At 46.3% G+C, this 27,784-nt stretch overlaps 3 protein-coding genes across 5 annotated transcripts; 2 read left to right on the top strand and 1 right to left on the bottom strand.

The window, feature by feature from the left end:
- Positions 1–182: 182 nt before the first annotated feature.
- On the top strand, positions 183–9,679 carry paqr8 (progestin and adipoQ receptor family member VIII). 2 transcript variants are annotated; one of them, XM_086099741.1, is made up of 5 exons: positions 183–332; positions 1,478–4,554; positions 4,664–4,800; positions 6,576–6,618; positions 8,318–9,679. In XM_086099741.1, the coding sequence occupies exon 2, from the start codon at positions 1,518–1,520 to the stop codon at positions 2,592–2,594; it is 1,077 nt and encodes a 358-aa protein (XP_085955867.1). In that variant the 5' UTR covers positions 183–332; positions 1,478–1,517; the 3' UTR covers positions 2,595–4,554; positions 4,664–4,800; positions 6,576–6,618; positions 8,318–9,679. The 2 variants fall into 2 exon arrangements, with proteins under 2 accessions (XP_085955867.1, XP_085955868.1); XM_086099742.1 differs by lacking the exon at positions 183–332 and having other exon boundaries at positions 339–4,554.
- Positions 9,680–9,813: 134 nt separating this feature from the next.
- On the top strand, positions 9,814–22,490 carry znf395b (zinc finger protein 395b). 2 transcript variants are annotated; one of them, XM_086099738.1, is made up of 12 exons: positions 9,814–10,244; positions 12,590–12,687; positions 12,818–14,499; positions 16,957–17,138; positions 17,714–17,889; positions 17,971–18,083; positions 18,896–19,098; positions 19,272–19,372; positions 19,719–20,007; positions 20,126–20,224; positions 20,578–20,684; positions 21,468–22,490. In XM_086099738.1, the coding sequence occupies exons 4-12, from the start codon at positions 17,013–17,015 to the stop codon at positions 21,577–21,579; spliced, it is 1,326 nt and encodes a 441-aa protein (XP_085955864.1). In that variant the 5' UTR covers positions 9,814–10,244; positions 12,590–12,687; positions 12,818–14,499; positions 16,957–17,012; the 3' UTR covers positions 21,580–22,490. The 2 variants fall into 2 exon arrangements, with proteins under 2 accessions (XP_085955864.1, XP_085955863.1); XM_086099737.1 differs by having other exon boundaries at positions 12,590–14,499.
- A 1,331-nt stretch (positions 22,491–23,821) lies between these two features.
- On the bottom strand, positions 23,822–27,708 carry pnocb (prepronociceptin b). The gene is made up of 2 exons (XM_086099743.1): positions 27,568–27,708; positions 23,822–24,703 (listed from the first exon to the last, which is right to left on the bottom strand). The coding sequence occupies exons 1-2, from the start codon at positions 27,703–27,705 to the stop codon at positions 24,068–24,070; spliced, it is 774 nt and encodes a 257-aa protein (XP_085955869.1). The 5' UTR covers positions 27,706–27,708; the 3' UTR covers positions 23,822–24,067.
- Between the last annotated feature and the right edge of the window lie 76 nt (positions 27,709–27,784).

Here is a 27,784-nt window from a genome sequence, read left to right as displayed (position 1 = left end):
TGTTTGATTAAGAGAAAATTGGGGAATCCGAAAAGTGGGCTGTGTCTCACTGCAGGTCGCCATCGAGTGACGTCAGATTGAAGCAACTCGGTGAAATCGGTTCCCCCCCCCCCCCCCCCCGAATTGCGACTTGAACCGCCCAGTTGGAGTGGCGTACCGGCGCACTTTTCTTGTTCCAGTTTCATGGAATGCAGCATAAAACCATCCACACGGCGTGACATTCTCGAGCTGTGGAACTTCTGTGGAGGGGGCAACTGTATATGAAACGTGTTTCGCCTCTTCTTGCAAAGACGGACAACTGCCGGGAGGACGGTTGCCATCCACACATTCAGGTGCGCTCAGCTCATCTTATTTGGTTTATCGTAGCAAAATCGACTGTTTCGAACTTGTTTTGAACAGCTTCCTATTTACTACCGGTACATGTTGCATAGTTTTTTAGTCACTTAACCTGTGCATGTCAAATGTTTGAATAGCCATCAAGTGTAGAAAGCAGGAATTACACTTGCGCCCTGATATGGTTGTGGCTCCTTTCTTTCTACGCTGTATATTTACCCTACTGACGCAGTAGATTACATTGTTTTGTGCATATCTGTTCGTGATACCTACTGGTTTAACTGCATATTTCCTTTCCCGAAGAGACTTGGGAAGGAATGTCACTGCAATCGTCGTCACCTTCAATGTGTCTCTATTCGTTGTTAATTGGTGGATTAAGAAAACATGTTTTTGTTCATCTGCGTTAGGAATTATCATGTGCTGTGGATTTGCTGACCAATTTTTCTTTGCTCTTTAATCCCATGAATGCATTCTTTGTGAATCCAAAAAAAAAGGATCTTAGTTCATTTGTTTCGGGCGTAACTGAAAGCAAATGCGACAGTCATTTTAACCTTATGAATATGAAAATTGCCATCCATTCATTATCCTTGTTCCACTTCCTTGCGAATGATTGGCGCTCATTCACTGCACAGGACCAGTTTGGTTGTACTGACTTTGTGTCAGTTTTCGACTTTGAAGTAGTGCCACAGAATTTGAAAACCGCAAGAGCTGCATTGACCACCTCAGTCTGAGCGAGTCAAACCAACAAACAGAACAACAGAAGAAGATGCAGGTTTGCTTTTTGAAAGAGAAAAGTCAGAAAGCGGACCTCTGCAGCAAAGTGAAAATCATCAAGTATAATAACGCCGTGGCCAGTCCCAAGCTAGTGAGCTCTGTTGTCGCTATTGTCATTTTAGCTGTGTATCCTCAATACGGACACAATGACTAATCTGCTTGACCACTGGGCATTTATGTCGTACTTCCGAATCCAACAGGCCAGGTACTAGATACCGTTCTTTCTAGTACTTTTGCTGTAGAAAATCATCAATAACTAGTAAAGCTAGGCTGATTTGAACAGGTCTTGTGCAGTGGGAATGTAGCATTGAGGAACTGATCACCATTCATTCACAATTGATTTCTTTCGATTGTATTTTTTCCCCCCCAGTGTTGTCCACTTCCGTGCTTTTCATCTGCAAGATCCAGCGATGTCGGGAGAGTTTCTTAAGCGAATCGGCACCTTCATCTCAAGCGCAAAGCAGATCGTCCGGCTCCCCCGACTTTGTGACCTCGTATCTTCCTCCTTGCCGGTGCCTAGCCCCACTGTCCTTTCCAGTCAAGTCCCCAGCTTGTTTCGGGAACCTTACATCTTGTCGGGATACCGCCCGGTCCATCAGAAGTGGCGCTGTTACCTCTTCAGCCTCTTCCAGAGACACAACGAATCCCTTAATGTTTGGACCCACTTGCTGGCGGCTGTTGTGATCCTGCAACGCTGGTGGGCTAAAATCGGAGCCACGGGGTACACCTTTACGGCAGCCTCTCTGCCTTTAGGCCTCTTCGTTGTGTCTTCCCTGACCTATTTGTTCTTCAGTGCAGCAGCTCATCTCTTTCAGTCTCACTCTGAGCATGCGCACTATTTTTTGTTCTTCATGGACTACGTGGGTGTGGCTGTTTATCAGTACGGATGTTCCCTTGGACATTATTTTTATGTATCTGAGCCGGCATGGAGAGACAGCTGCTTTGGCTCTCTGTTCCTGCCCGGCGCTGCTTTCTTGGGGTGGCTTTCCTGCGCCAGCTCCTGTTTCGCCAAGTCCAGATATCGGCGGCCGTATCCTATTGGTCGTAAAATTTGTCAGCTGATCCCCGCCACCCTCGCATATCTACTGGACATCAGTCCTGTGGTTCACCGGCTTTCAACGGCGTCCTGGCTGGAGGAGCCCTCACTGCCCTTCCACGCCCTCCAGATGGCGTCTTTACTTTTGAGCGTTGTCTTCTTCTCCTGCCCCATACCCGAACGCTTCTTCCCAGGCCGCTGTGACTTTCTCGGCCAAGGTCACCAGATCTTTCATCTGCTTTTGTCCCTGTGCACCCTGTTTCAGCTGGAGGCTCTCTTCTGGGACTATGTCGGGCGGAGGGATACGTTGGTGGAGACATTCGGAGAAAGCCAGCTGTGGTGTGCATGTATATCCTTCCCCGCCCTGTTCCTGTTTTGCATTTTGACAGCACTTGTAACAATGAGGCACAAACAGAAACAACTACGGGGTCAAAAACGGAGAGAGAATTAAGAGAACGGTGTGTATAAATAGTCATATAATAATAAAACCCAGCAATTAAATGTAAAATAAATGTGGTGTATTACAAAAGACGAGTCAAGGTTATTTTTCAATATGCAAAAAAGTTGACATCTTATTCAAGCAAGAAATATTTGGCACAGTTGCGCAACACTCACCAAAATTTTCCTCAATGAATCATTGCTGTCGCTGCTGCTGCTGAAGGAATCTGAGCTGAGCGAGTTGCCAGTGACTTTGCTGCTCTATAAAAGGCATTACTATACATTTTTTGACATTTAAAAGAATTCATCAGCTTATCCTGTTTACATTATTTTGCTTGTTCGCGTGCAAAAAAAAAAAGAGAAAAAATGCAATGGGAAAGTAAAGGGGGAGTGTCCTGCAGTGGGTGTGAGATTGCTTGTGGATGGTGTGTGAGGAAAGGTATGAAACTGAGGATTCAGCGGGAGTCTTATGTGAACTCCTTCAGCTTCTGCTTGAAGACAGTCTGCGACCTAAGGGCTGTAGGTTTGAAATGAAAGCACTGCGCTATTTTGACATGCTTTCATAACAACCTCCTCGAGGCTTATCGGAGACTGTGGACCGGCCGAATGAGGCTCGTCAGCCAAAATGCCCAGGTCTGTTTTTGACCCATACTCCTCCCCGAGCACACAGCCTCTCTATTAAGCGGTGCAGACAAGCTGGCCTCTCTGTCTCCTTATCAGAGTCATTCAGAGAACAATACTGCTATACGTTCGAAAAAAACGACAACAGCATGACTAAAGCAGATTTTTTTCAATGCCGTACTTGTCGTTTTGGTTTTTTTTTTTTTCATAGAAAGTCAAATAGTCATCTTGGTGAAGTGTTTGATTTGCACATGCAATGTTCTTAGCTATCCCAAAATGTCAACTCTCAGTCGGATTTTGTAAATAGCCGACGTTATAGCCCCCAGTGAGAGTACAATGCAGTTCACTGTTGACTTAGTCTTCTTGCTTTAGCTTGGCGCACCTCAAACACGCAAGGGCGTGTCTGTCTGTACCAGTAAGAGGCTCATTATCCTATCGTATGACTCCACAAATGAACAATGCTGAAGGTTCTGCTTCGGAGTAAAATCATACTTCACTCAAGGAAGGTATACCTTCCTTGAGTGAAGTATCCCTCGGTTGTTTTGAGTGAGCGCGAGGCCTGGGTGGGACATTGATCTAGCAGAGGCAACAAATGCTGCTCCACCGAGCAGCATAGGTGTCAATTTCGAGGCCAGATCTGACCCACGACATCATGGTCCTATATGCGAAATCATATTATGAGGGAAACCATAGCTACAATATGGCCCGTGACAAAAATGAGCGCGACACCCCTGACTGACCCACAGGATATGAATGGGGCCTCGTAAATTCGATTTTATAATCAAACAGACGAGCTCAGGATTGTTTTGCCTTGGCGGAGGTCTGTGCTCTCCTGCGAGCCGTACTAGTTTATGAATGCACTTGCGAGGTCCAGAACGCTACGCGGCCCAAGAATGTGCACAAGTATCACTACATAGCTGAGCAGGTGTTGGGAGTGATAATTATGCTGCCTGCAATCAACCAACGATTTCCCGGGTTGCTGGGAATTTGATTGCAATTGTGTACAAAAGTAACGTAGGGTGTCGTACAGTCCATATGGATTGAATAATTCTGTATCTTATATTTAATGATATGCAATATCGCGCGATTTAAATGCCAGGGTAAACCGCAGTGCTTGGAATGCGCGTGCAAGCTGGTATGTTGCAGGTGCAGAGGCGTTGCTCTCAGCTCGCGTATGAGTACAATGGGCTGGTTATCAGCCCCCGAGCACCTCCTTGAAGGCAGGCAGGACACCAATGAAAACGAATCCCTCCTACAAGGACCTGCCCGTCGCGGCGCGCAAGATTGTGACAGGAGCTGAATGACTGGCAGCAGTTGGTGACACGCAGCAGCCAGTCAAGCAGCACACACTGGTGAGTGACATTTATTCTCCAGAGGGACACTTCATTGATGTGACAAAATGATCTTGTCGGATCGTTTTTCTCAATGGCGGTCGATCATTTCTGTGTGGCTTCCTCGCAGAGCGCCTCCGCGATGGCTCCGATTGCATTGGTCGATATGATGTCTTCTTTTTCGTCTGCCGAAGTGGGCATCATCTCCCTCATCATCTTCCTCATCCTCAGCATTAGTTTGGTCGCCCTCTGCAATGACTGCCAGAAGTAAGTCAAATCATCAATGCTGATCCGCTCATACACTGCCACGCATTTGAAGGCATGCCGATTGCTTCGTGGATGAACAATCTCGACCCCCCCTTCCCCCCCAAAAAAAGAAATTTGTAAAAACTATTACCTTTGACCTGATTCATTATTTCCATTCGAAAATGTGAGGCCTGCCGTGCGAGTCGACTCCTTCCAACGACAAAACTGAGACTTGTCAGACTTGATCGGTGAATTTTGAGGGTAGGTGTTGCCCGTCCAAAAAGGAGGAAGCAAGTGCCATTGGGGCTTTAAAAGTATTTTAAGTATTAAAAAAAATTAATAATAATAAAAAAGCCAAATGACATAACGTGGATAACGACAGTAACGTGTTTGCCAGTGTAGAAATGGCCCAATGGTATGCACATATTTTGGAACACACCTATCTCTTTCCACACCTACCACTGCCAAACATACCAGTGACAGAGGCTCGGTCGGACTGAGGCGATGGAAATGCGCTCTTATCTGCCTCTTAGTGCATTCCTCGAGTTGTTTGTCATTCAAAAGAAGGAAATTGCTTTGGGACTAGAGAGATGGCGATCGTTTTAGTTGCATTCAGCGAAACGACAAAGACGATTGACCTCGGTGAGGATATACTCGGCAGTCATTCACAGGACAAAGATTTCATGTAGTAACTAAACAAATGCCGTACTACATTTTGGTCGCTAATTCTTTTGAGGCGATTTGCTCCAAACCTCACACTAAATAGTACAGCCAAGCCGTTTCAAACAGCCATTTAGCAAAGAAAGGTATCGAAGAAAACCATTTTACACATAGCGATGGTTTCTGGCTTGCGTCACCAAAACAAACAAACAAAAATCTTTGTTGACCCATTAACATGGAATCGTTAAGAGAGCAAGCCATTTCCAACATTTTTAGACTATCCGACCAATAGTATTGATTTGTGAAAAAATATGAAATTGACCAAATTTGGGTTTCTACCCCACAAAGAGCAGATATTTCTCCTCATTATATTTTTGCCGCTTCTTTTCAAGAAACATTTGCGATCTACGTTTTGGTTAATTATGGCGATTCAGCGTGCACAAATTCCATGGCACTGCACTGTCATAATGAAATCCCAAATTACCTCCCAATGGACATCAAGAGCAAAAGGGGAGGGTCAAAGGCGTGAGTACAATTTCAAAGAGGCAGTGCCAAGTTACGGTAATTATTGCAGTAGGGCACACGTGCCGAACTCGAGGCCCGGGGGCTGGATCATTTTATGTGGCCCGCAAAAGTGAATCATGTGTGCCAACTTTGATAATTCTTGCTAAAATCTGGGACTAGATTATTGCATATGAAAATGTCCAATTTTCATATGCAATAAATAACGTTGAGATTTGGCAATAACTTTGTTTCCCTGTTTATACTCATTTTAACAATAATTGCACGAGTGATTTCAAAATTAGTAATCCATCAATTTGTTGCGTACCAGTAATAATACGATGAATCCTGATGAGTAAACATTTATTCGGTTTCACTGTCGTAACTCCAAAGTTGCCCGCGACTAAAATCAGTTTGACACCCCTGCAGTAGGGGAACACATACCCAAAAAAATGAATGGTAGAGTAAAAGAACCCACCAGGTATTTTTTCACAGATTCCGTGAAATTCTAATGCAGTACAGTCAGCATTTCCCTTTTTTTTTTTAACTGGCCCTGTTAACACGCGTACACTCGAAATGACACACACTGTGACACCCTCGGAACAAGCCCTAACTTTGTTTGTTGCCATCTTCAGGGGCTCCGGCAACGCGTACAACGTGAACAACGGAGCCACGACGGTACGAACCCACTCGCTCTCCTCCTCCTCTCACGTGTATCTCTGAATTCCATTCATAAATCGGCACCCATTCGACTAGCAAGCTATCACTCGGGATCCGCAACTGGCCAAATTTGCCACATGCGTTCAAGCGTGAAACTTTGTGCAAAGCAAGGCTTGAAATAATTTTGCTGAGCGGTTTAGTCATTTGAGAAGCACTTTTTTTCAGGTTAATCTCAGGAGCAAGAGTTTTATTGAACAGTAAAAATCTGACCATATCACAGGGGAGTTGAATGTACATGGTAAAGCAGGGAGCTACACATACTACGATTAATTGGACAATAAATCTGAACTGGATGTGGTATTCTACAGATGGAAACCTCTTTTTTTTTTTTTTTAAGATTGGTTCAGTATCTCAAACCTGGCGCTCGGAACGATGGCAAAAAAATTCTTTCCACACAGCGGTAGATAAAGAGTTGTTTTTGAAACTTGATTTGCTCTTACTTCCTGCTTGTGTCCAAAGTCTTGCTTCGTCACGTTCTATGCATCATCCGGCGCACTCATACAGTTATGGTCGCCAATGATTTTTAGGTGGCATTGTTGATGAAAAAACGGACAACATGAAGTAGGAACGGTAGTTGTTTGTTTCACGTCTTAAGAAATAATTTTTGTCTTCATACCGTATCCACGTAATGGACATGTTTACACTGCATTACGTGTTCGTGTTTTCACATCTCTAAATGTTCATACTGCATTATACGTCATAGTTGGCGGCCATTTTATTGGAAATGGTTACAACGAACTACCGTTATTAACATATGGATTGGCAACATCCCTCGAGGTACGTCGTCAAGAGGTTCGACGCTAGTAAACAGGAAACACTGAAGGCCGAGGCGCCACACAATTTTTGCTCCACGTAGCACGCTCGTGAGCACAAGGGGACTTTCCACGGTGAAGTGAAAAGACAGCACGCGCGGCGGCATTCTTTATTCTGATTCGTTTCACCCCCCCCCCCCCTCCCCCCAAAAAAGCATCTGATAGACTTCACGCTGAGCAAACACACAGGGTGATATGAATTCCATTTGAACTTAGTGTGTGTTAGATCAGATCACTACCAGACCAGCCAGTTTCAAATAGGAGGTTGCTGTAGAAATGGACGTGAAGAACAGTCATAATACAGTTTTGGTACACTGGCACCAAATATGGATATTGTTGCTGTCCGATTGAGAAAAAAAAAAAGTAAACCTATGTGATCTCCCCCATGCGTGCCATGTCAACACCGATCAATGCAAAACAGGTTTGGGTGGTCTTTGCCCCCCCCCCCCCCCCCTTGCTCCTGAGAAAAAAAATGTGTGTTATTCTGACAGCACTTTTATTGTCAAATTCAGAGAGAACAATGTTGAGAATGAGATCTTTTATTTTACGGCGTTTTGTTTGCTCGATATCCAAGACCGACCGCTTTCCTTCAGTTGCGTACTGCGGAGATTGTGATCGTTGATATCTTGACAAAAGTTTGACTTCCGCGTTCCACTTTGGAGCCGTATTTGTGAGGAGGTAGAATCCGGTCGGATTCCAGACGGTAGAACTTGATATGTGTTTGACTTTTGAGGTAGGACTGCAATTAAAAGTAGACAAACAAAGCTGTCGCCAGTCAGGACAAGGTGGGGTCTCACGTGCATGCTAACCCGCAATAATTTCATTGTTCTTTATCTTTATGACAGGATGGCCGAGGTAAGTTATCTCATGCAATCCAACTTTTTCCTCAATTAGGTCAACTTTTTAACTTGCTCACATTCTCTTGCCAATTTCCAGACTCAAACTATCCAACATGGAGGAACCATAAAAACATGCCTAAAAGTACTCTGGAACGATCGGCCAACGCAGCCCACTAAGCCCCGCTTTGCGATGCTCCGCCATGTTGTTTAAAGCGGCACCGGTTTTTAAGGGACAGAAATGAGGACAAATTAACCGTGAACGTTCCTTCGAAATGAAATCCAGTTTTCCACTGTTGGCTCGGTCCCAAATGGACAAATGGAGACAGGGAAGGGGAGGCAGGTCACGGGGCGGCTTCACCTTACTGTCAGGCCTTTCACTTCATGGCACAAAACACTCTCAAATCGAATGTCGCATCAAATAATATCAAAATTGTGGCCAGATTTAGATCGTAACCTGACCCAAGGTAGGTCAATGTTCCTGTTGTTGACTACTCAGTTGGTTATGGGTTAAAAAAAATAAATAAAAGCTCACATTGAAACAACACTTTTGGATGTGTGCTGCATTGTGAATTAGGAAACTAAAAATGCATCACAGAAAGACATTTGAGTGAAGTGCAGTCACGCTTTATCAGTTTGCCAGGTGGCATATCATTTTTAATTGAGACGCTGAGTCACCAAGTATCCTGACACCTTCCAAAGTCATCCACCTGCTTGTTCCTGAGGGTGAAATGGATTTTACAGTGACCTACCAAAACAAATATTCTTGAAACAAGATTAAAATTAACATTTTATAGCAGTGGTTAATCCACGAGATAATCTCCCAGGAAACTCATTTGTGGCCATTAATTTTTTGTCAGGAAGCTTTTTTGTTGTTGTTTTTTTTTTTTGTTTGTTTCCCATTTTCTGTACCTTTTTTTATTTTGTGTGTGTGTGTGTGTGCGCGTGTGTGTGTGTGTGTGTGTGTGTGTGTGTGTGTGTGTGTGTGTGTGTGTGTGTGTGTGTGTGTGTGTGTGTGTGTGGAAAAACAACAACCAATTATTTGTGATTTGAGGAAACAAATCAAAAAGCGTTTCTAAAACGGTGTCTCAAATTTGATGACTAAAAAGATTTGCGCAATAGGGGATCTGGTCGGGCATTTATAACAATCCTGCAAGTTTTATTTTTTGTTCTAATGCGTTTGTTATTGTTCTGCTAACCATAGAGTAAGTTGTTTTTGGATATGTTATACATGTGTTCCTTTGTCTTCAGGGGGAGATCGTTTAAATCTTCGGTGCTGCTTTGCTTTCTTTTGATGGATGCAGCTGTTTGCATTTGTATTCTTTTTTTAATCTTTTAGCAAATATTATAATAAATCCTAATTTGATATTCCTATGTGTCTGTTGATGAATATGACGAAGTAATGGTGCTTATTTGATGCGTGTCTTTTCAGGCTCTGAGAAGACGAGCACTCGAAAGTGTTGTCGATGGCCTCGTTTTAATTGGAAAAACTTGGGAGTGGCGACTTGCCTTGATGAGAATTCACGGCGAGGGTGGGGTTGCTATTCTTGCAATGCCACTTTTCATACCATGTGGGGTAGAACTACTACTCGGCTCGAGTGTCGAAATACAACACACCCAAGTGACAACAATCCTCCAGGCCATTGGTGTGCGGAGCAATGCGGCAATGTTGTTTTCGGCCGCTGGGGGGAAGCAGAAACACATATCGCAAAAAGTTTCCAGTCCGACGTGTCTAGACCGACACACAGGGCGTTTTTCTGGTGGGCCCCCACCGGTTTGTAGTGGAGCACATACTATGCGTCCCAGTTGGGAACACGCCAGCACCCTCAAGTTACTGCGTCACACCTAATTGTTATCATGAATGAACAACGAGGTGGAACAACTGGACACCGTGATTAGTACCCCTTGGCTTCTGAAAACAAGTACCTACTCCAATGTAAGTAGCCACTCACTCCATTACAACCACTTTTTTCTTTTTATTATTGTTTTTTTGGCATGGGAACCAAAATGCTGTATGGGTTGGAAAGTGTGGCGTCACACCTCATCCTTGTGGCATTTTTTTATATCAATTGAATACCGCGGAAATGTTCAGGTCAAATTATTTTTGGGGGGAGGTGGGGTGCACTGGTGGATCTCAGAGATTTCAAAACAATACCACAGGAAATAATAGAAGTAGGAATAACATGCCAAAGTTTTGCACGACTTTTACGATCTCTTTTTTTTTTTTCCTGTTGCCGGTTGGTATGAAGTGCTGAATGGGTTGGGTTGTATCTGAGCCGTAACAGAGGCGGAGCGCCGTCTGCCATGCGTAAAAGGGAATGACAGAAAGGCGGAACTTGGGTGTGATTTTTGGCACTTGAGACAGTGTGTTTATAGCAATTGTCAAGGTCCAACAAATATTCTCGACATTACTCTGACACTGACGTACGCCCGTATCCAATGATCTCATTGCGAGACCAAAAACAGTACCGTATCCTGCTCTTTCTGGTCAGTAAACACACCGTTAGTGGCACAATCCGGAGCAGTCTTGGCGCCTGGGTTTAAGTTATCAGTGTATCGGTCCGAACAACCCCCCCCCCACCCCCCCCAAAAAAAAAGTTGCCTCTGGGTTTGAAGCAAAGCAAAACCTTCGTAAATCTGCTGGAGCTAGCAATAAGTTGATCCTACTAGAATCTTCTGATCCGTAGTTGGGTGTTATCCATTGCACCACTCACCTTACAAATTTTTAACTGCTTGTATTCAATTAGTAAGGTTTCTGGAGTGCCTGACCACCAGTCAAGTGTAATTTTGAACTAATGTAGTCCCACATACTGTAAGACGGCTGCCACACTGAGTTTTTCCTCCCTTGAAATCCGCAGCAAGGCTGAGGGAAGGTCATCATGTGAACGGCAACAGGAGAGCAGATTAGCATTAGCTATAGTGCCTTCCAATCCTGATTTCTGCAGCCCCTAATCCAGACAAGTCTGGGCCCACAAATATGCAAGTGCACAGAGGATCAACTGGATGTAGTTGAGCCCGCCCAGACTTGGGGTCAGCTGGGCGCACCTCTTGACCCCGAGCTCACATGCACAGCCCAAAGAGACAACTTGGGTCCCCGCTTTGCATAAACCCACCGCCTGTAGCAAGGGCCAAGAAGGTGGTTATGCATGATGAGGTGGAGGGGCGGCCCAAGGTGGTGACCTCGCAGGTCAATCCCGGCTACAGAAGCCGGCTCTCGGTCCGTGAAAAGTCACATCTGTGGCAAGGTGAGAGGTTATGACACGATGTCGTCGAGCTGGGCTTGCCACGCGGCGTGCATGCTGGTTCCCATTCTGTTGAGAGGCGTTGGACTCGATTGTATTATTGAATTACCCGAGGTAAGAGGTGCAGCGCAGGTGTGGGCATACTTATTGCCTGTACATGTGTGTTCACTCTGGAAAACAAGAGATTAGCCTCCTTGTATCTTCAGTTCGGAGGACTGGACCTAAATGGGTGGGGTTTTTTTCTGCCTATGCACCAAACAGCGGCTCAGACTATCCACCGGTTGTAGAGTCCTTAGAGGGAATGCTGAAAGGTGCTCCTGATGGGGCCTCTGCCTCGAATAACCAGCGACGTAGCCAGTGTGCGGGTGACGGAGAGACTTGACTAAATGTCACTCTCGATTTGTTTACTGCGAAACGATGACGTGCACTGTATTACTCAGTGAATGACCACAACCACTCCCCTCCGCGGTGAGTGATTAGCATGCTGCAAAGAATGACATGTCACGCAGAAAATGAGTCTGCTTCGAGTGATTCATTGGCTGCAAAAGAGGGACATGTGTCACTCGGTCACCGAATTTGCCCTCGGTGATTCGAGACGGTTCCTACTTGTTGGAATCTGCTTTCGTCGGCATCTGTTCTCTGAGCTAAGGGCTAGTGTTGAGTCGAGCCAGAAGAAAATAAACTCCGGTGTGGCCGTCGCCGTTGGGTTGTGCGTCCCCATTATTTTGACAGACTACATATACGGTTGGAAGGAGAGGAGATGTGGATGAGAATAAATGGGAGTTTATGGGGCAGGCCACAAGTGTGTGAGGCTCTGTTTTTATCCATTCATCCATTATCTGGACCGCTTATCCTCACGAGGTTCGTGGGCATGCCGACGTCTATCCCAGCTGTCTTCGGGCAGCAGGCGGGGTACACCCCGAACTGGGTGGCTGTTTTCAGTGGGTTTAAAATAATAATTGCAAATGTTGAAGTATATTTGGATGAATAAATATTGTCTCTGACCCCCCCACACCCCTACTCTGTGCCTCCATTGCAGGGTCCTCAAACTCATTTTTGCTGCGGAACAGATCCTTGACTCCTTATAAAAGGAACTCGGACTGTAATGACTGTGATTTGCTTCGTAACATAACTAAGGTATATTTTTCGAAAATAATTTCTTGTTGAATCCATATATAGCAACCTTTATTTGCATATACTGTACGTCGCCGTGTTTTCGCATGTGCATTGTATTTGGGATGATGAGGTTCCTGAGCATATGTTTCAGCTACGGGGGGATCACACTCTCCAGTCTCTCGGGTGAGGTCTCTGACAGGTTCTGGAGAGAGAGGTCTGTCGCCAAGTTGTACCTCCGATGCAGTGGACCAGCTGTACACCACTTTCAGCAGGGTTCTAGAAGGTGCACCTGTTTGCTGTTAGACGCTCTGTAGATTTGGAGAAGGACTTCCAGTGTCCGTGGGCTGAAATCCAGAGAAGCTTCCCTTTATCACGGTTTTTGTGATGTTGAGGCCTTGAGGGGATCAGGGTTGGTGGCCTCTGTATTGTTTCTCTGCTCTGTGGTTTTGTTGGTTTAGTCAAATCGCAATCTTCACCTCTCGCTGAAACGGTTGGCACCCGAATTAGAAGGCGGTTTAAAATGAAAACGATGGCCTACTAACAAATGCTATCTATGCTGTTGACATGAAATCACCTTGATAACAACATTGTCAAACAAGTCCAATGTTAGTGGGTGTCATAATGGTGCCACTGAACCAAAGGAACTGTGTCTGGTTTAGGGATGAGATTGGGACTAGGATTGGTTTCCTCTCCTTCTTTGTGAGTGCAGTGCTCAGACCAGAAAATCCCTGCTGACTGCATGTCTGGCAGAGAGGGTGCAGACAGTCGACACTAATCTGCTCGCTCGCTTCCCCCCCCCCCCCCTCTCTCACACACACACACACTCAGGTCAGTTGCATTTGATCTCCCTGTGGGCAACTCATCACGCTTTATGGGGTGAAGAATAAAATAGGCAAAATCCTCTATGCTCATTGACAGTATATGTAATTGTCTCTGCATATTTGGCCATCCAATCTGAAATCTTTTTCGATGAGCATTGATCTTCAGAACACAAATAATCAATCCTCAGTGGCTGACATGCTACTTTGTTCACTGACCACAACATACAGAGTTCCATGCAATTGGTTGGCAAGCCGTCCAGAGTGTACCTTGACTTTCGGCCAAAGTCAGCCGCTCCGAATTGGCTAAAAACCTCTGGATTTTGCTGCTTAACACATATTCCACAAAGGCAGTGTTAATCAAATTGCTGTGTTAAGTGGCGGTGCGTAGAAGATATTACTGTCAAGACAATTTGGGGGTTGACCTCCCCTTTAACTCTGTAGAACCTTTTCATTTCACTTTTTTTCCAATTCAAGAAATGTAAAAAGTGTGATTACTTGTAGCATTCAACTTTTCTTATGTTTTTTAATGAAATGTATTTGATTGATAAAATATGCAAGGACAAAAACGGAAAAAAAAAAACAAACAAACGTGCGTCTGACTGCAAATGGCCTCCTGGCCAGACTGTGGAATCATCCACTTGAGTCTACTACTACTTAACTGTCGCCGACACTTACTACTACGACCTCGACTATTAATAACAATAATAATAATCATCATCTGTACTCTTTGAATGGTTCGTGGGTCGTGAATCCAAAGCATGTCGGATCAGCAATGATTCCGAGCTAAGCCTTCACGGCCGTACTTCGTATGTTGCTATGAGGTCTGCGTGGCCAGCTGTCAGCCCGGCATTGCTCCAGCAAACAGACACACGTAGACTTACGTAGCACAGACCAACCCCCTTCTTCCTTTCCTTCCCCCGGCACTCTTCTCTGACGGCCGGTGAGCGGCGGGATCGGCAACGGCCCCTGCCACAGCAACAAAGGGGACGATTCGACCGTCTCGAATCGACGAGTAAGTGCAAGAATGTTCGTTTTTCCGCCGCACAAGATTGGTTGAACACAGTGCATGCAAATACAGTATTGTTTTGCTCGAGCTGCGTGGCCGAAGGGGAGGGGGGTGGGGTTTGCTTGGTCGGCTGGAGACCAGTGATGTCGCGCAACTTTGCCCACTCAAATGCGAAATATTGTATTTAGTCATCCATTAGGCGTCGACTCATGAAAACAACCAGTGTAAACAAGGGGGTGGGCGGGTGCATGTATTTCAACTTGTGTTCGACATAAGATTCCAATGTTCTCACAACTGCGTCGAATTTGCCGCAGAATGTCAACAAACGTGCACGCTATATGATAAGAACGTTAGTGCATTCGTTTTCAACTATTCAATTTTTAATTCCTGTCGCATTTCATCAGCCTAACGGGGCTTTGGCTGATGACGTTATTTTTTTCACCCCGTTCTAGTCACAATATTGACACGCGCGCGCTTGCTTCGCTGTTTTAATCGACGTGTGATTTGCCACGCTGGTGATCTGATGTATATTTTATGCGAATGAGCGTGAAAAGACGGTTATTTTCGGCACTATCCCAACGTCCAGCACAGCGCCTCCCGGCGAAACTCGTGTCGAAACACGTTGTCAGAAAGGGGGTGTGTGCCCAGAAATGAAGGACTAGCCAATCGGTGGAGGCGTGCGCCCATGTTTAGAGCGCTTGTTTATTTCGCATACTCGAATGTGATTGGTCGAACGCCCTGGCACTCTCGGCCATTACGCTGCATTCAGAGGCACACAAGCAGGTGGGAAATTTGTATAAAAGCCAAATGGCTTCATAGTTGAGTAAACGACAAGAATAGTGTCTCCCAAATGCTTTTACGCCGAGTTCGAATCAAAATTCAGCACTCTACTGTGACCGAATTAAACATTTTCTCATAGGATTCCTTTGAGACGAGTTGCTTGCGATGCAAAATGTAACCGTGCAGTATACCAATGCAGATTCCGGCCACTTTATCGAATCTCATGTTGAGTTCAGCTCAAAAAGAACACCCAAAGAAAATAGCTTAAATTTGGTCAGAAATAAATTAAAAATAATGTTGTTTATTCTCGATCACCGCAACAGCAAATCTGTGTAGGGATGAAGCATGTTCCATGAAAAAAAAAAAAAACCTCAAACATTAAAGTTAGGGACTGGAGAAAGATGTACTATACTTTGTAAATACAGCCAGACCTTTGAATAGTTGCGTAAGTCTTGGGTTGCCTAACGTAGTAGTTTGCACTTCCATTTCACCCTTGCTTCTGACAGGTCATAATGAATCATAAGATGACATCTAGCCAACATGTTGTCTGTCACGTATTTGGAGAGAACAACTCAAAGCTGTTACATTTGGCCATGATATCTGAATATTGGTTGTCTTCAGATTCCTGCAACAAAGTTCAAATTGTGATGGAATGACTGCTTTGGGGAATCCCGCAAGACCTGAAGCAGCCAATCGTTTAGGTCAATAACCTTCAGCAGACCAAACTTAATACAGTATTTATTAGCTCATTCCAATAAAATCCGATTCATCGCAGAGATTTTTTTGTGGGAGAGGGAGGGCTTGTGTTTCCACTAATGTTCTATTACAGAATGTTACATAAACTCAGTGAAAAGGAGCGCACCATAAATCTTACACATGCATTTCTCATTATTTGTCACTTTACTGCCTTTTGTTCCTCGAGGCAGAACTTGTGAGCAGACACGCTGAGATGTCATCGTGCCGTCATCAGACTTGTCCAAGCGTGAACTTTAGAACTTAATCACAAATATGTCGTTTGCAACTGAAGATCAAGGGTGAACGTAGAATGACTTTGGTGAAGCAGAAACAATTTAAGATGACTTGGGAGTTGCATTGTGGGGAAATTTACGCGTGCCCGCTCATACCGAAAAACCTCTGAGGTCCAACAAGATCCGTTCCTGGATGCTGGACACCTACTGAATCGTGAAATATTTCACAACATAAAGCACATTTTCCCATAGCAATAATATAAAGTTACTGAAGCCATTTCAAGTTCAGCTGTGACCATGATAAAATCTTTAATAAGTAACCAAGACAATGTTTTGAGTAACATTTTAGCTTTCGGCAGCGCACGCGCACACACAAAATAGTTATCTGCTCAGGATCTTAATGAATATAGAGTAATCAAAAAGCGAACCAGTGCGGTGGTTAACATGCAGTGTGAGGGTGCGGGGGTTGGCCATGCATGTGGCTTTGTTTAATGATTTACGCGTCTCACTTTGTAGTGTACATTCCGTTCTTCTCTTTTAATATTGATGTGAGGTTATTGTTGCATCAGCCGTTTGTCGTAATCGGCAACCCCGAAAGAGAGTCATTTTTGCTCTGTTGATTCATGAAGGTAATTTCCATGCCTTGTATTGCATGTTTGTAAATATTTTTGCTTGCTTCATATGTCATCTGCTTTCTGTGGTGTGTCACCCACAGGGCGTTTGGACACTGCGCTTGACTGCGGAGTCCCCACACTGCACGGCAGCAGCACCATGGCAGCTACGAGATCCGAGGACAGAGTTGAGTCCGAGCCAGGCGGACTGGCAGCGGGACTGCGGGCGCGCGTCTCGTACATGCGTGACGTCGACGATCCTGACACGCAGAACAACAACAATGCGGTGAGAAGACAGATTGGGATCAGTTTCCCGTCATTAGAATGAATATTTGGAGCTCAATAGGAGTTATGTTTTTCTTCAAGCTCTTTTGTGGTATTGGGGGAGCGTTTCACTGCACTTTTGAGAAGCAGAAAAAAAAAAAAACAGGTCTACGTCTTACATTGGATTAAATTAGACGGCGCACGTGCATCATTTTCTCCATTTATCACCTTCACGTCCTGCTGCTAGTTATAACTCCTCTAGTAGAGAACGGAAGAGACGCCATGCTAATGGGATCATCCTTTCTTGGTCCTCTGTTGCTGCCTAGTCAGAGGTTGGCACTCGCCGTCTTTTCGTACCGCCTCCATCGTAAGCCGTATTGTCCGAAGGCAGGACACCGCAGATGGGCAGGAAATATCTTCTCGACGGCGTTCTTTTGCGGCCGTAGCAAAACTCCCCATTCTGAGGTTTACGTCATCGGCTTGAATGAAATAACCGGCGAAAGGCACCGGCCCGCAGGAGAGTCGAACGACGGCGCTGGCATATAAGTGTTGAAGTGACGGCTCATTTGCTATGTCATCTTTGAACCTCCCGTGAAGATCTACCCGGAGAACTGCATCCGAGATCCGTTTGTGGACAGAAATGTTCATAAGGGCAACACGGTCTACCCGCAAAGTGAGCTGGAACGAGGCTGGAGCATCGGGCCCGCTCCCCTGCAAACAAGGGCCCCTGCAACGGACCCACTCGTGGTATCGGCTAGAGAGCCGGCATACAGGTGAGAGATCTGTCGCGCTGTGAGAATTAGTGAGAGTGGGCCCGAAGAGTCCGACTGCAACCTAAGCTCTGTTGTCTCCAGTTTCCGTAGCCCGGAGTCAGTGGAGATGGATGAGATCATGGCGGCGATGGTGCTCACCAGTCTGTCTTGTAACCCCGTGGTCCAGAGTCCACCGCAGACAGAAACCGGAACAGGTTTGTCCCTCTTCAATTTGGGAGTTGAACAATTCCATCCATCCGTTTTCGATAGCTCTTGTTCTCAGGGGTGAGCTGGAGTCAATCGCAACAATTAGTTTCAACTGACAGGCGGAGGACACCCCGGACTGGTCCGACAGTCAGTTGCAGGACACACGGAGACAAACGACCGTTCACGCACGTGGACAAGTAGAGTCTTCGATCAACTAGTATGCATGTTTCCGAAAGCAAGTCGGGAGTCCCTCGAGAAAACCCACGCAAGCGTATAGAACGCGCAAAGTGGACATTGTCATGACGTTACATTCAATAGCTGACATGAAAAATTCTGGAGTGGAACAAGAGCTCATTTGCATAGCTCGATAAAGTTCAAGGGTCGAACGAGCTCACTCTGCGCAGGGTTATTACCCTGTTTGAATGAAATTGCTTTAGTGTGGGTTTATCTTCCCTTTTTCAAATATTTAAGCAAAGTAAAAATAGATGTTGGCAAATCAAATATAAATAATGAAGGAACCGAGGTTTGGAACAAAGGGAGGAAAATATGATGGTAAATCTGTTTTTGGAGAAAGAGAAGAACATCACAACCTTGGCACCCGTGCGGGACGCCTGCTGTTCTCTGTAGGATGGGCAGAGTAGAAAGCAAGAGAGCGTTTCCACAAGCGCGCTCTCTAAATTTAACGGTGAATTTGAATAACCACCCCCTTTTTTATAGTTTCTGCTGGATTCCAATTCGGACTTGCCCGTATATTTTACGAACCCATAACTTGCGTTCGGTGCGGTGCCAAAAGCTAAACGGCGATTCTTTCCTCTTGCAGTCGGCCCCTCATCATCAGCCGACATGGAGTGCGGCGGCGGCGAGCTCTCGGACAGCGGCAGCAGCGGCTACTGGAGCTGGGATCACGGCAACGTCAGCCCGGCCCCCTCGCCGTCCGTCCCGGAGATGGACGGCAGCCCCGATGAAGGCTTGAACATGGAGCTGGAGCAGGGCGACGGCGGGCTTCATGCCAAAAAGCCAAAGGTGCGCCACTCGTGCGTAGGTTTTTCCCCGAGCGTGCTACGGGTTCCAAGTCTCGTGCACCTTCCGTAGCTGTTTGGCGACTACATTTCATTTTTAATCATCCAAGTATCACAATTGCGCCCCGAGACGGCACAGGGCCTTCGCTGAGCATTTTCCACGCTGTCTTGTCACAGAGCTCTTTCAAAGGCTTGTACAAGTGTCTGTGGCCCAGTTGCGGCAAGGTGCTCACATCTTCCGTCGGAATAAAAAGACACATCCGAGTGCTGCATTTGGGGTGAGTTTGTCTCTTTTCCAGTTCAAAAGCCTTTTGTATAAAAATCGATGACAACCGTTGTTTCCCCGTTTAGGATGAAGAGGTATTGCATGTTGTTTTTGCGATATGACGGATTTGTAGGAACAACGATGTAAGAATGCAGTGCATTGTACTTTTTTTTTTTTTTTTTGCGGGCTGCTGCAAAATAGCATTAAAAAAACAGGAGGGGATAAAAATTTGAAGTGGTGGAGGATTTAGGAATTCAACGTGAGGAACGTTTTTGAGATGTGATACTGGGCCACGTCTTTTGTTTTGTTTTGTTTTTTGTGGCTAACGGTGACTTTTTTTTTTTTCTTCCACCCGACAGCAGTGGGTCAGATCAGTCGCAGAGAGAAGAGGACTTTTATTTCACGAAGATATCCTGTGAGGCCGCGGACACCAGCGTCGCACTAGTTCCCGCCCAGCAGACTTTGGGCCAAGCGTCGTCTCTCGGCTGGGCCCCGTGCAGCTCGCCGACCGGTTTGGCTGTTCAGATCCCGCCCGCGCACAGGCCAAGGTCCAACTCGAGCTCCGGCCTGGGCGCAAGCAGGCCCACTCCGCTCAGTCAGTCAGCCCCCAGCAGTTTCTGGCAGATCCACACAGAGCATCTCTATCAGGTCAGTTTGGAGGACCAACGTTGAGCTTTCAGCAATGAACGGTCTGTAAACAACGACCGTGATGCGGCCATTCCATCTCAACGACTCGAATTACTTGAATGCGGTGTCTTCTTTACAGGCCTGTAACCCCCCCGCCCAGGCACCTTCAGTCCCCCGAAGTCCAGCGTGCCACACTTTGACCACGCCCGCCGCGGCCCACGGCCACAATAACCCACAGGTGGGTCTCGGCAGCCCGGATCTGCCCGTCTGTCGTTCGGTCATCCGGTCGTGGAGCCGAAAACGCTTTGCTAGTTGAAAGTTGCTTGATGGAGTTGATGTTGTCCGGGCTGTGCTCCGTTTGTGACCAACAGGTGGCATGGGGGAGGGCTTCTCCTCCGGCGTCGTTTCTCATGTTGGTTTCTTGTTACGCAGTTTTTTTTGTGCCGTAAACGTTAGACGCGAGAGCAGTGGAAAAGAATAAAGAGGATGTTGTTTGCTTTGAGGCCTTTGTTGTTGGATTAGGAGAATGGGGATCTTTTCGTGCGTGCACTGAAAAAAAGGGTCTTGCCTGCGGTCCTCCGTCTCCTCTAGATGGTGAAACCTCGCTGCCGCTCTGTCAGCGTCGGGGAGCAATGGCTGCAACAGAACAGGCTCCAGACAATGAGCGCGTCACCCTCGCGCACTCACTGCTCCTTCAGGTGAGACGCCGCAAACGTCCGTCGGCGTCTGCCGCCGCTCCATCGACGCATCCCGCCTGTCATTAAAAATTTCAACGGCGCCGAAGCGCGCGCTGTCCAAAACACGTCTCACGCCGAATGACAGCATAAGCCGTGCGGAGTCTGCCGAAAAGTCAATAGGTAATTTTCGTTTCGGTCGCCGCGAGATCTATATTTAGCTTTGGCAGTTGATGAGATTGGCTATCGCAACGGCGGAGGAACAACGAATCGGGCGTTTGAGAAATGGTGTCCAAAGCGCAAAGGCCCTTCAGCACACTTTGACAAATTGTCATGTTTCATGTCACGTGTCAGACACAAGGTCCGTCTGCAATATATTCGGGACTGAGTAAATCTAGACTCGGTACTGTTATGAAGCATTCAAACTGTAAAAGTTGAAGCCACGCCACTGAAATTGATAGTCAGTGTCCAAGCCGTGAAGGAGAAAAAGTGAAAAGCTTTACATTAAGAAACGCTTCCCGTGCTCTGTTGCCGGGTAAATAAATCTGCTTCTATATGTTATCAATAAACTATGCTCATCCTGATTGGAGCCGAGACTGCTTGCAAATGATTACTTTAGTCAGCACCCCCCCCCCCCCCCCCCTTGAATTTATTCTTCTGAAATGGTTTGAACTTAATCCGATTATCTGCGAAATAGCAACCACTACTTGGTTTCCGATTGGATCTTTCATTTTCAAACTACTTTTCATTCGATTAGACACGCGCGGAGATCGATACACATATATGAGTGTCCCGTTTCATTGACAGGAAAGGTCGCGGCGAGGCCAAGAAATGTCGCAAGGTCTACGGAGTGGAGCGAAAGGACCAGTGGTGCACTGCCTGCCGCTGGAAAAAAGCCTGCCAGCGCTTCCCCGACTAAACAGCACAATGGATGGATGCGCGGACGGATGGATGGATGAGTGGATCGATGATAAAACTCAATTTTATCATAAAAGAGGATATCGTGTATAAAGCAGCCATTGACAGAATGTTGGTTACGTTCCTTTTTTTTAATTTTTTTTTTTTATACATATAATGTCTTTCATAAGCCGCCTCCAGACGATTTGTGATCAGAATTTCAGAAATCACTATGGGGAAAATCCAGGATGGGAGCTGCTTAGGAAAGGGCAAACAAAAAGCGCTTGACAATGGCTGCATCCGTTCTTCATCTCTTTGGGGTCGCGTTTCAGGATTCCGATTCCTCCGGCCATTTATGAATTGTCTGTTTATTGTTCCCGTGGGTAACGAAGGTTTGTGTATGTTTTTAGCTGTCGGTCCGCCACGGTGCTAACTGTTGACTGACGTTGATCACGTGACGTACTCGGCCTACGATACTCCCCAAAGGTCATCGAACTGCAGCTCTTGTGACCCTGTCGTACAGTATTAGACGACTTAGATTGCTTGTTTGTTTGTTTGATCCAATCCTCTTCCAGTGGTTTCCGATGTCTATTATCTTTGAGCTACGGTACGCGCGAGTGTTTTGTACCTTTTTAAATGTCTCGTTAAGCCTAAATTTGTTGCGATTCTTTTTTTCCCTCCTATGTTTACGGCACTTTGGTGGAATATAAAATCACAGGAATAAGCTACGGTCAATTTGGTTTCATTTAACCAGATTGATTCCATAAAAACGGATTCTCTCCCTGCCCATGTTGGCAAACAACCAATGTTGGCGTGGTTGTTTGGAGTGTTTACGGCAATAAGAGTTTGCAAAAGCAATAACAAAAAAAAAAAAAAAGGAAATGCAGTATATTGTCACACAAAAAAAATTCAATAAAAGCACTCATAATTTGAGACATCGTTTTCTCTTCTGCATGACAGTCCACAAAAGAAATAGCAAACTATTTTATTCTCGATTTTTTTTTCTATACACATTTTATGACGTCTTACAACAATGATTTAATGTTAAAAATTCTTAAAATGTACATTGTATCCACAAATGTCATTTTGAGATGCGGGTGTAGAGAAGCATGCACACATGCAGGTGCAACGTTTCTCAAACACACTCCACGCACGCACGCACACACTGTACAGACATCATTACATCTCAAAATACACTATTAAGATGTTAAACAGTGGCTGTGAAGGAAAAGAAATGTTTTTTTTTTTTTGGTACAATGATGACCGTGGCTGACATGCACCGTTAATTCCTCCCCTCTGCTCTTTAACAATACATTAGAATGGCGTCATTTAAAACTCCTTCGCCTTTGCACGGTGTGCCACCCACCCAATGATAGGCCCAGGCCATTTACAGCTCCATTGACCTCAGTACAAACGAGGCTCTCCTTTCTTGGGCATTCCACACTTGTGTGTGTGTGTGTGGGGGGGGGGGGGGCGCGCGCGTGTGTGAGAAAGAGAGCAGAGTGGGTGTTTTGCAATTACGACAGTCGGGCCAAATCTGCAAACTTTGTTATAATTAATTTTTTTTTTCTTTCCGAGCGAATTCAATAGCTGAAAACCCTAGCAGGTCATTTGGTAAAACTTTCTGAGGCGGAAGGAAAAGTTCCAGGAGATAACTATGTAATTTGCGCCTAATTACACAGACAAGAGAGTTCCGAGCCAATGGTTTGTTGTTCTTTGTAATCTCGTCGTGATTGCAGTACCAAAGAAAAACATCCACATGATTGCATGCGGTTCATAGCATGCATCCTTTTCAGCCACTAGAGGGCAGTGTTATTTCATCTGTAAATCATGCCTTGGGACCATAAAGCGACATTTGGGGGGCGGGGGGGGGGGGGGGGTCTGAATTTGAAATGAGATGCAGTGGATGGTTTAAAAACAAACAACCCTATTTGATTCGTTGCCTTTTAACTAAAAGCGATGATTCAATATTGTGGTTTCATTGGTCCAAACTGGCGCACTGAGGGCAATTTTAACTACAACTAAAAAAAAAAAAAAAAAAAAAGAAGGTTCGGAGACTCTGAATTGCAGACCGCACCACTTGTCTGAGTTTGGGAATTGCGAGACGTACACCAGAATGTTAAACTTCCAAGTCTAGACATTTCAATCAATTCAACACAACTAATGAGAGCTAGCCGGGCTGTCGGGGTTCCCAAAATGGAGCGCAAATGACTTTTAAGTACCATTCATGAGAGTGCAGTCAAACGTCACACCTTGTTTTTCTGTTTTTCCAATCTCATTTGGGCCTGTCTTGCTGGTTGCACCGACACACAAAAATCTATTCAATTGCACTTCTCTAAATTCTTTTATTTCACAGGACGGCATGATAAATATTGATCACGGTCAAAGCATTCCTCGTAAGTTTTACTGGTTGGACACAAAGAGCCGACGACGATGGTGGAAGTCACAGTTCAGACTGTTGAAAAGATGAGTTGGTTGAGGTATGCGTAGCAGGATTTTGGGCAAGGCGTTTACAGTTTGTTTTGCCTCCAGGCTCTTGGTACCGGGGAGAAGTTGAAGCGGCCGCTGCGGCTGCTCCTCATGCCGAGGTACTGCCTGAGCAGCTGGTTGACCCGTTTCTGACTGTTCCATTTTCGGGCGGATTTGCGGACGCCAATGAAGCCTCCGTAGCGCTTCTGGAGGTGTCTCGCTGGGGAGCCAATCAACTTCCTGTAACCGTGGCGCCCCCGCTGAAAGCCGCCGAAGCGTTTGGATAAGCTAACGGCCTCCGAGCTTTCATCCCGCTCGCTGACATTCCCACCTTCCCTCTGCTCGCTGTCTCCGTCGTTCAGATGGAGAGCCAGGCTCTGCACGTCCTCCCCCGCCTCCGAGGATTCCAGCAGCGATGAATCATAATGGACATGGCGCTGCTCAAAGGGGGCCTGGACCAGGTCCTCATCCTCCTCTTGGTAAGGCTGTGCGGCCGCTGATTGCAGTTCACCATCAGAGGTCAGATCCAGGGAGGTCATCTGCAGCTCTCCCGCCGTGCTTTTCAGAAGGCCGCCTTCCTCGGCAAGCGGAGGATAGATGGCGAGCTTCAGGGCGCGCTCGCACGAGTCCCAGGTGCGCGAGGAGGAGATCTGACCCTTGCACTCTAAAATGCACATCTGGAGGCAGAAGGAAGCTGGCATGTAAATGCACGTACTTGACTTGTAGGTGGGTAAAACGGTGCACATCATCCATTCATCCATCACTTTACTTTAGCATCTTACTGGGGTCACGCGCACCAATGTAACACTTGCAAAATGCTAGACAATTACAAGAAATGATCTCTTGTCCAATTTCGTTGGACGCAGATCTATTGTTCTGCTGTCTGAATGGCAACGGTACCATAGCAACAGCCGGCACGCAGATCTTTTTGGGGTTAGCATTAGCATCCGCGCTAACATAACTCGTCATGTAAATGAATGGGTGAAGTTCCACATTGTTTGTACAGCGCTTTTATCTATTGTCAGTTAGAAGGTGGTTAAAAAAAAAAGTGCATCTGGAAATTCAGCGCCATTAATAAAGCGATTCATCACTCATGTTGTAAAACTTCACCAAGTGAATGCTTCCCTGTATCCCGAGCTGAGAGAGACTTGGTCTGGGTGGCCGACTTGTCAGGAAATTAATGGGGCTCTCCCTCATGCGGCGTTCACAGCACAGGAAAAGTCACGAACTAATGAAACACGTCCATCATGCCGTAAATGCGACATCTACATCGGCATAATGATTGACAGAAGAAAATTAACAAAAATAGCAATTATTTTGACGTCATGTTGTTTTTTAGACGGGCTCTTCAACCTGAAGAAATATTTGAGGAATGATATATGATGTTTTCAAAAAGTTTTGGAGAGACCTTTGTGCACTTTTAATGGCCTCTGTGACAGGATCGTAATCTGCATGCCTCAAATCTCTCCGTTGATTTAAGAGACGAGGATGGGCACTATACGGACAAAGTCGAGAGTGAGGCCGTTACCCGGGCGTCATTTCTTTTCACGTCGGTACGATAGTGCCCGTACATCTTCCTGAAATATGTGCAGCGCATCTCTCCGTCCTACAGCCCCCCCTTGACTTGAAATGTTCAGTTTGACGCGAGCAGCAAAGCCCATTTACTTATCACATCTCGCTTAAATGAGATGAATTGTTCTCGGAAACCTGCAGACATCAAAGGGGGATGGGCGCGGAGGGAGTTCCGCTGTGACTCTATCAACAGAAATTAATTATCCGTCCTGAATGAAATGAGCGCGCCAGGGGAGTCTCCGCGTCAGATCAATGAAACAATCGAAAGGAGTTTATGACTGAGAGGCCACGTGTGCACGGGTCATATTTTCATCACCTTGTGAGGACCAGAGGACACAAACGGCAGCAACAACAAGAGGTTCAAACAATCCGTCACTATTTGATTTTAAAAGTGGGCTTTGCTCTCTATCGGTGACCATTTTCATTTTCTGCACTCCTGGTACGATCCCGGCATTGCTTAACTTGCTCTCTGTATTTACATTACGCCCCAAAATGTTCATTTCGTGGTAGTGCAGGGCCAATGGCAAGTGCCGCGTCCGATATAATGATGAGCGCTGATGATAGTGATGATAGCTTCTCCTTGTGAGAGCAGAGCCCAGAGTGGAAACAAAGCACGTACCCATTAAAAAAAAACCTCAAAAGGATTTTTCACTCCTGGAGGGAAATCCTCCTGCGCCCTAGCCTGCATGCTGGCCACATCACAAATCACAGATGCTCCCATCAGCCGCGAGACACGTTCGCCGTGCAAGTCAGTATGTCTGCCATATTGGAACCCGATGGTGTTAGCTAGCGCTACAATTTGTGACTCTGCATTTTCGTACGCGTTTGTAGGTACAGAAGCGTGGAACTGCCGATGCGGAGTCCACATTTTTCACCTGGCGAATGCGTAGAAACGTTTTTACGTCCTGACCGTTTACTCCGTTTGGCACTCCTTGCGGCAGCTGCCAGGGTGTCTGTTGGAAAGATCATCTTTGGCATTAAAAAGACAAAGCGCGTCCCGGTGAGCGCGCGCAGCCTCTTAGAGGCTTTCCAACGACGTGCCATTAGAGCGTCATTACGTTTCGTTATTATCGTCGTGCGCGGCTGATTGAGGGGATCACATCACCGCGGCCTCACATTGTGACGCGCTGGGCGCATTTTCAACATCCACCGAGGGCCACCGAATATGCTGCAATAAAAGCTTAAAAATACATAACGCCACTACACGGGGAAGAAATACGTAATGGTCTCATGAAATCGCTGTGAGACTTCATGCGTGCTAATAATCCAGACTTTTAATAGCAAAGCAATTTTTGTTGCATTATAACAAATCCTTTCTGGAGTCCAGAGTCACGCTGAGAGCGTCTTTTGGCACAGCTGCGCCTCTCGCAGACTGAATGCAATTCCACCCTGAACTCACCCAGGAGTAGCCCTGCCCACGATCTCATTTCCAAACAGCCGAGAGAGGGAGAAACGCCACTGAGTGAAAAACAGCCGGCGGGCAACCTTGAATTGTGGTTGGATGGCTAATTTAGCCAATAATGATGCCGAGGAAGACAGCTGGGACCTTTATGGAAGATGTAATTGACTGCTGCTTAGACTCATCGGGTGGGGCTTTCACCGCTGACTGACACATTTGATCAGCTCTGCATTGTGCTAGTCGCCTTCGCATCGAGCCAAAGATGGAAATCCCCCCGAGCCTTTCGTTGTTCCCCGCTCCAGACGTGAGCGAGGCCGGCGGCACCTTTGCGATATCGGGACACACAGATTCACCGGAGCATACGCTCCATTAACTAATCGTCCACCCACGTCGCGGTACCTACTCGGCTCCGCTCGCATTGATGCCGAGCAGTCGCCGTCCACGGCAAATCCGTACTGCTCCAGCAGTCGAGCGGAATTGCAAGTTGCGACGTGTAAAAGTCTAAAGACGAATGTGGCCAAGCTGAAACACAAACGCACACACGCGCCCACTCACAGAGCGCCCACATACCATCGTGTCAAAGGCTTGATGCAGTTGCTGCTTCTGTAGGACAAGGCCGCAGGCCAGGCACTCCCCCTGGCAGTCGCTGCGTCCAGGGGTGAAGAAACACGGAAGCACAACCAGCAGGAACCACAGAGGGATCTTCATGGCTCCGCACACCCGGACAGGCAGGAAAAAAAAAAAAAAAAACGGGAGCCCGACGAGCAGGGGTGCCAAGAGAAGACGC

The sequence above is a fragment of the Hippocampus guttulatus genome, chromosome 20 (assembly GCF_054856545.1).
Source record: "Hippocampus guttulatus isolate MCC_2025c chromosome 20, RoL_Hgut_1.0, whole genome shotgun sequence".
Classification (NCBI taxonomy): Eukaryota; Metazoa; Chordata; class Actinopteri; order Syngnathiformes; family Syngnathidae; genus Hippocampus; species Hippocampus guttulatus.
Note: the sequence above shows the minus strand (reverse complement) of the source record. Positions and strands in the feature narration are given on the sequence as shown.

Excerpts from the sequence above, each read along its gene's own strand:
- paqr8 (XM_086099741.1), top strand. The coding sequence starts at position 1,518 with ATGTCGGGAGAGTTTCTTAAGCGAATCGGCACCTTCATCTCAAGCGCA.
- znf395b (XM_086099738.1), top strand. The coding sequence starts at position 17,013 with ATGGCAGCTACGAGATCCGAGGACAGAGTTGAGTCCGAGCCAGGCGGA. Across the intron at positions 19,099-19,271 it reads TTCATGCCAAAAAGCCAAAG|AGCTCTTTCAAAGGCTTGTA; the intron begins GTGCGCCACTCG and ends GTCTTGTCACAG. Across the intron at positions 20,685-21,467 it reads CGCACTCACTGCTCCTTCAG|GAAAGGTCGCGGCGAGGCCA; the intron begins GTGAGACGCCGC and ends TTTCATTGACAG.
- pnocb (XM_086099743.1), bottom strand. The coding sequence starts at position 27,705 with ATGAAGATCCCTCTGTGGTTCCTGCTGGTTGTGCTTCCGTGTTTCTTC. Across the intron at positions 24,704-27,567 it reads ATCAAGCCTTTGACACGATG|ATGTGCATTTTAGAGTGCAA; the intron begins GTATGTGGGCGC and ends TTCTGCCTCCAG.